Source organism: Camelina sativa, chromosome 1, assembly GCF_030686135.1.
Source record: "Camelina sativa cultivar CO46 ecotype springtype chromosome 1, ASM3068613v1".
In the NCBI taxonomy this organism is placed as follows: Eukaryota; Viridiplantae; Streptophyta; class Magnoliopsida; order Brassicales; family Brassicaceae; genus Camelina; species Camelina sativa.
The window spans coordinates 1,783,646-1,791,147 of NC_141880.1; the positions used below are offsets into that span (position 1 = coordinate 1,783,646).

The 7,502-nt window shown below is 36.8% G+C and overlaps 1 protein-coding gene across 5 annotated transcripts; it reads left to right on the forward strand.

Moving 5' to 3' along the window:
- Nucleotides 1-3,396: 3,396 nt before the first annotated feature.
- On the forward strand, nucleotides 3,397-7,181 carry LOC104708936 (sugar transporter ERD6-like 8). 5 transcript variants are annotated; one of them, XM_019244455.2, is made up of 18 exons: nucleotides 3,397-3,692; nucleotides 3,824-3,998; nucleotides 4,150-4,220; nucleotides 4,322-4,403; nucleotides 4,561-4,620; nucleotides 4,738-4,803; nucleotides 4,908-4,973; nucleotides 5,188-5,263; nucleotides 5,388-5,452; nucleotides 5,544-5,636; nucleotides 5,726-5,806; nucleotides 5,892-5,976; nucleotides 6,087-6,196; nucleotides 6,286-6,345; nucleotides 6,458-6,511; nucleotides 6,585-6,644; nucleotides 6,736-6,850; nucleotides 6,954-7,181. In XM_019244455.2, the coding sequence occupies exons 2-18, from the start codon at nucleotides 3,840-3,842 to the stop codon at nucleotides 7,064-7,066; spliced, it is 1,416 nt and encodes a 471-aa protein (XP_019100000.2). In that variant the 5' UTR covers nucleotides 3,397-3,692; nucleotides 3,824-3,839; the 3' UTR covers nucleotides 7,067-7,181. The 5 variants fall into 5 exon arrangements, with proteins under 5 accessions (XP_019100000.2, XP_087317645.1, XP_087317586.1 ...); XM_087461519.1 differs by having other exon boundaries at nucleotides 3,563-3,692; nucleotides 4,150-4,212; nucleotides 6,736-6,803; XM_087461460.1 differs by having other exon boundaries at nucleotides 3,641-3,692; nucleotides 4,150-4,212.
- The last annotated feature ends 321 nt before the right edge of the window (nucleotides 7,182-7,502 follow it).

The following is a 7,502-nucleotide window of genomic DNA, read 5'->3' on the forward strand; positions in this document are numbered from 1 at the left end:
GTCTTGTTTTTGATTATCGAACTGATTTCTTCATCACAAGCATCTCTCCAAGCTTTTAACTCACTTGCTTCTTTAAAATCCCAGGGTTCTTTATTAGCTGCTAACAAAAGATTTTCTCCTTCCAAATCAGCTAACAACACATTATCATTTAAGTAGCTAGGTTTCTTAACCTGTCTTTCTGATTGTCTCACAACGAGTGGCTGCTGCACTTGTTCTTGCTCTCCATCACTATTCTCTTCTTCAAGTTCTGGTTCGTTATCGGTCTCCTCTCCGTTAACGTCACACTCTCCATTATTTTCTTTGTTCTCCTCTGTTTCGTTAGTAACTTCATCTCTACTAACTCCATTATTTCCAAACACACCAAAAACAATAGTAAACGTCCCTGAATCAGTAGACTGATCTTCAGAATTTCACTTCCAACTCTTGTATTCGTCGAACACCACATCCCTGCTCACTATCACCTTTCGATTAGATGGATCAAGAAGTTGATATGCCTTCGAACCGGGTTATGTCCCTAGATACAAGAGCATCTTCGACCTATCATCAAGTTTTTTCAAATGTGGTGACTCGATTTTAGCATAGGCGACACATCCAAACACCCGTAGATGATCCACATTCGGTTTCTTGTTCTTAAAACCTTCATATGGTGTCATATTGTTCAGACTTCTCGTTCCCACTCTGTTTATAATATAAGTCGCATGCCTTACTGCCTCTCCCCACAAATAATTAGGCATGCTCATATGCTTCAAAAAACTTCGAGTCATCTCTAATAGAGTTCTGTTCCTTCTCTCGACAACTCCGTTCTGTTGAGGTGTGTACGGTGCTGTCATATGCCTTTTTATGCCTTCTTTCTCACAAAAATTTTGAAATTCCTGAGACATGAACTCCCCTCCTCTGTCTGTTCGGAATGTCTTGATCTTAGTTCTAGATTCTTGTTCTACTATTGCCTTAAACCCTTTAAATTTCTCAAGCGCTTTACTCTTTTCTTTTAACAAAATCGACCACATGTAGCGAGAGTGATCATCGATCAACACAAAGATATATATTTTATATGCAGCAGTGGATGACGTGATTGGTCCACAGAGATCGCCATGAATAAGTTCTGGAACTTGCGATGCTTGGTAACTAGTTGCTTTTGGGAAAACTTGCCTGGTTTGTTTTCCAAGTAGACAAGACGTACATGTTCCTTTCTCCTTAGGAACACTTGATATTCCAATAACTAGGTCTTTTGTCACCATTGTTTTTATAGTCTCAAGACTAATATGTCCCAATCGAGCATGCCATAGGTCTGCATCACTTGCAGCCGTAAGTTGCAAACATCTTATGTTGTCAACCTCCAGTTTCACCTTATATAGTCTGTTTCTTGAACGACTTGCTCTTACCAGTAAGTTCCCATCTCGATCATGCAAAGTAAGATAGTCTTCTCTCATTCTAACATCACAGCCTGATTCAGTGGCTTGTCCTAAGCTGATAATATTGCTTTTAAGATCAGGTATATAGTAGACATCTGCAAGCACCTTACGTTCACCACCTTTTGTAATGAACAGAATCGACCCCTTCCCTTTAATATCTATGCGTGAGTCATCACCAAAGCGAACTTTTCCTGTAACCATAGGGTCGAGTTTGCAAAACCAAGTGTGATTTCCATTTATATGGTTGCTAGCTCCATTGTCTAGGTACCATACTTTGTCTGAACTGTCTTCAAGCTCTTTTGGTTTTACATTCTTTTCATTAAGATACACCACTTCATGCATCATAAGGGATTCAGCCTCTTGAGTGTTATCATCTTCTTTCTCAAGGTTTTCTTGTGCCTTGATCAGTTTGAGTAGACGATCCGGACAGCTTGATGCGTAGTGTCCAACTTTGTCACATCGGTAGCAGGTAATCTTTGACTTGTCCCTCTGTTGGTAGCTCTGTTGGTAGCCAAAGCATCCTCGTCCTCTACCTCTGCCACGATTTGAACCTCTACCTCTGCCACCGTCATAAGAGACTTCATAGGACTGTGAATCAGAATTAGAATTAGCATACATCAGCTTATTTTGGTTGTCTTGTGCATCTTCCTCATCAGTGATTCGCTCTTCGTAGGTCTTCAGTCTCCCAACAATGTCTTCAAACGTTGTTGTCTTTAGGTCAAGTACTTGTTCAAGGGCTGCAATAATGTGTATGTACTTCTTTCTTGGTAAGCTCTTCAAAAATTTCTTAACAATCTTTGTTTCTTCAATGATTTCACCCAAAGATGCTGACTTTGTAGATATCTCCGAGAGTTTGCCAACAAAATTGTCAATCGTGTCTGTTTCCTTCATCTTCAACCTATCAAACTCAGCCATGAGAGTTTGTAGCTTAGCTTCTTTTACTCTTTCAGCTCCATGGTTTCTGGCTTTGATTGAATCCCATACACCTTTTGCAGTTTCTTGCTCACCGACTTGCAGGATCATCGACTCCGATATAGATTGGAATAGCAGTGCTCTAGCCAAGTCGTTCTTCTCTGTTTCTTGCGTTCCAGGAACAATAGCTTCCCAGACTTTGTGGACTTGGAGTGCAACGTTCATTCTCATTGCCCACACCGTGTAGTTGATTGAGGTTAGCATCGGGCATTGTATGGAGGATCATACGTTCTCCTTCGATTTGTTTACGGTTTCGGCTAATTCACTCATAGTAACCTAATTGCTCTGATACCAAATAAAAGCTTAGTATGAAAGATTAAGAACTCTAGATTGTGTTTAAGAATTACTCTCTTATTAGCAAAAGGAAAATAACTCAAAACCTTTAACCTCTCACAATCTCTCAAACTTAGTCTCTCAAACTTATAGGTATACCACACTTTTAGCAACTCTATATATAAGAAGACTAGTCCTAATCTTAATAGAAAATATGTGTTTAGATAACTTCTAACACATGCTAGTCCTAATCCTTTTTGCTTAAGGGTAAGAACAACTTATTACTCAAGCTATCTTTTTTTTTTCAAGCTTATCCCAACATTTACAAGATACTAAAATCTATGTGATTGATAATTAATTTGTAGAGCTTATCTGGATACTATATCTATCCATCACAGCTTAGATATATCTCGCGTTGGGGGGGGGGGGGGGGGAAACCAACGAGCATCGGATCCGCGGAAAACAAGTGTCGACGTGTCGTACCGGATCAAATCTTTGAGTCAATTACACGTCACTGTGCGTGTCATAAACCATCACCAAAAAAAAGAAAAAAACAATAATAACAAACCATGCATATTACCAACCTAGTCAAACACTGCATGATGTACATTGTATCATTTGTGAATATCCTGTGAAAAAAAAATATTATTGAATATCAATTGTAAAAATAATATATATTACCGTGCAATATGTAAATTCAGTAGATTATATAGATGCTGGTAATTACTACTTTGGAATTATCTTACTTAATACTTTCAAATTGAGTCACTCAACAATTTCTAATTGCTAATGCATTGGACTTTTATAGTAGTATCTAGAATAAATTAGTTCAAATTGTCTAATTCGTCCAAAATCATCATGCATGGGTTTTAAGTTTTAACTAAGCCAGCCTAGCTATCGTTTATGCTCTAACATATATATACATATACGTTGTTGGTTTACAGAGATATATATATATAGACATATATCAATAAACTCAAAACAAATCAAGAGTTTTTGAGATCTAAAAACACGGTGCCTTCTCCATCTCCTCCGGTAAGTTATCCAAATTCTGTTTTTCCTTTTTTTTTCTTGAACAGATTCACATAGCGAAAAAGTTGTCACACATCTGATATCTACGTACAAATAAAAATTGATAAGTATTCGTTGCGGTTGATTTGAAAAAGGGGAATTGCCAAGAAAATGACGAGAAGAAAAGACGACGACATGGAGAAAATGAACGGAAAATCTGAGCCGTTGCTGCTACCGGAGAAAGAATCCGACGTCTCAGAAGAAGCGTCGTGGATGGTTTATCTAAGCACATTCATTGCCGTCTGTGGTTCCTTCGAGTTTGGAACATGCGTAAGATTTTTTTTTACTCTATCTCTCACTTTTAACCTTTTTTCAATTAATCCCCTTACAAAGTAAAATAAGAAAATTATGAATATCGATTAAATTCTTGTTGATACGGGACAATCTTTGTGTGTGTGTGTGTGTGTTTTTGTTTTAATAGGTGGGGTATTCCGCTCCGACCCAGTTTGGGATTATGGAAGAGCTTGATTTATCATATTCCCAGGTTTCTAAGTATATTAATTATGTCTTCTACATTTTATAGATGTGTTTCGATATAGTATGTATATTTCTCAAATTTTTGTTTAGTGTGTTTTGGCTAATCTAGTTTTCAGTTTTCGATCGATATTGAATGTGGGAGCAGTGCTCGGCGCCATTACATCGGGGAAGATCTCCGATTTCATTGGTCGCAAAGGGGTATAACTTGGCTAAACAAATTTGTCTTATCTCCTTAAGCATACAATAATCATTTTGTCACATGTTGCATTTTGTAATATTTCAGTCACAACCATATTTTCTAACTAAAACATAATATATTAATATAGCTTTTGGTTCACATGGTTTTTCGAGACAGGCCATGAGGTTGGCTTCAGTGATCTCTGCCATCGGTTGGCTTATTATTTACGTCGCCAAGGTTTTTTTGTTTCTATGTGCTAAAATTTTCTTCACTGTTTGTCTTAAAAAGAAAAACTTAAAATAATATTGAAAATTAACGATTCGATATCGTTGTTTTATTATTTCGATGTGTTAGGGTGACGTACCTTTGGATTTTGGAAGATTTCTCACGGGTTATGGTTGTGGTACCCTTTCCTATGTGGTATATATGACATGTTACAAAGCTATATCCCCTTATGGATAAAAAAAACCATATTATTATGCCTTTTTGTCATGAAACTCACATTTGCACTTATTTTTGTGTAGGTACCGGTTTTCATCGCCGAAATCAGTCCGAGAAATTTACGAGGAGCATTAGCGACGCTTAACCAGGTGATTTTATATGATCCCATAGAAATGTATGATGGTTACAACATAGTCATAGCAAATGTTTGGTGTATATTAGAATTTCAAGCTTGTGAAAAAAAAAAGGTTTATTTGTGGTGGAAAATCATAATAGTACTAGAGCTGTTTCGATTATTTTAATAAATAAAACAGATCTATATTAGAAAATATATGTTTTTGATTAAGATGGTTAATTTTGCAGCTCTTTCTTGTAATCGGATTGGCTTCTATGTTCCTCATAGGCGCTGTCGTAAGCTGGAGAACACTTGCATTAACCGGTAAATTTTTCTGTGCGGTAGCTTAACCGGAGACATTTGGTATTGGTTTAGTAACTGTGTATCTAAGTTGGTAGTAAATTTTCAATTGGTTATAACAAAACCAGGTTTAATTAACCAATTTCAGGCGTCGCACCGTGCGTGGTTCTATTCTGTGGGACTTGGTTCATCCCTGAATCACCTAGATGGCTGGTAAGATTAAAGCTCCATATATCAATTTCGGTTTTAGAACCTCTGGTTGGAAACTAACCCGACGCAACTCGGACGCGTTTCGTGTTTAAAGGAAATGGTTGGCCGCCACAACGATTTTAAAATTGCGTTGCAGAAACTTAGGGGTCCTCACGCCAATATCACAAGAGAAGCCGAGGATATCAAGGTACAACTCAATTAAACCAGAAAACCGAAATACGAAACCGGTTTTGGTACGTCACGTGACATATCTAATTTTTGGATTCCGGTTTATAGGAGTACTTGGCGACTCTTGCCCACCTCCCAAAAACCACACTATGGGACCTTATTGACAAAAAGAATATTCGATTTGTGATTGTAAGAATCTCTAATTCCAATAACCGACGGTAATTATGTTTCTCTGTTATATTTGGTTTAGTCTAATGGTTGTGTATTGTATCAGGTGGGAGTTGGTTTGATGGTTTTCCAGCAGTGCGTCGGAAGAAATGGTGTTATATTTTACGCACAACAAATATTCGTATCAGCAGGTTATAATTCGAACAATATCTAGCAAAAAGTTGAACACTAACACTAGCTTTATTTCTAGACCAAGTGGTGTTATATTTACTTTGTTATGTTCCGGTTTTGGCAATACCAGGAGCATCCCCAACTCTTGGAAGCATTTTGTACTCCATCGAACAAGTTGTTTTAACAGCACTCGGTGCAACACTGCTAATTGATAGGCTTGGAAGAAGGCCACTTCTTTTGGTATGGTTCTTACTTAGCTTGGGTTTCCAATAAACCGCAAAATACCGGTTTAGATTGTCCGGTCTGACAATGTCGGTTGTACATTGCAGGCATCAGCTGTTGGGATGTTGATTGGATGTTTGCTCATCGGAAATTCATTTCTTTTGAAGGTCGTCGGTTCAATCAAAATATTAAGCTTATGTAGAGTCGTTTGAGGTTAGGAAATAAGGACGTATAGATTATATAACCAGATTGATTTTGGTTTTAATGTTCATTAATCAGGCCCATGGTTTAGCACTTGATCTCATCCCGGCCCTTGCAGTTAGCGGTGTCTTGGTAAGCAATGAACCCAATTATTGGTTTTAACATCCGGTTTAGTCCTTGTTTGATTAAGAAATTCAATTTTCAGGTTTATATCGGTTCATTCTCGATTGGAATGGGTGCAATCCCATGGGTTATAATGTCTGAGGTAATTTTTAAACAATATATAGAATGTTCACATTCCACATTCGATAAATATTCTTGTCATTAACCTTATACTTTATAAAAAAAAAATGCAGATATTTCCAATAAATCTCAAAGGAACTGCTGGAGGACTTGTCACTGTGGTAAATTGGCTAAGTTCATGGTTTGTCTCCTTCACGTTCAACTTTCTCATGCTTTGGAGCCTTCATGGTATTACATTTAAAAAAAAAAAAAAAAAAATTCTTTTAGTTACATAACAAAGGTAAACGAACAACAAGTTAACAGTGTTGACCATATATTTAATTGTTTTCAGGTGCATTCTATGTGTATGGTGGGGTATGTGTATTAGCTATTATCTTCATAGCAAAACTTGTTCCTGAAACCAAAGGCAGAACCTTGGAAGAGATTCAAGCAATGATGATGTAATTCTACGTACAATGTTTTTTCTTTGTATAAGTAACAAATATCTACATGCAAAGTTGAAAGTTGCAAATACATGCCGTATATTTTTAAATATAACTAAACTTTCTTGTTTGTTAAACGAGGCTCTATATATAAATTTAACAAGTTCATTAGTGATCAATTGGAATGGGCATGTTACGTTCTTTGGTAAAAGGTTTTCCTCAAAGTCAATGCTTAAAATTTTTAAAAAGATAAGAACCAGGACCTAACAGGCTCCATTTCGAATGTTTTTGGAATTTAGGTAGTTTGATTGTATAACGACTAATGTGTTATCACGGTTTTGTCTATTAATATATAATCTTTCGCTTTACACATTATGATTAGAAAAAACGTTAAGCTGCCAAATATGTAACATGGATCCACTTAAGTTAAATTTAAATAAGAAAGAAACGCGTGAAGC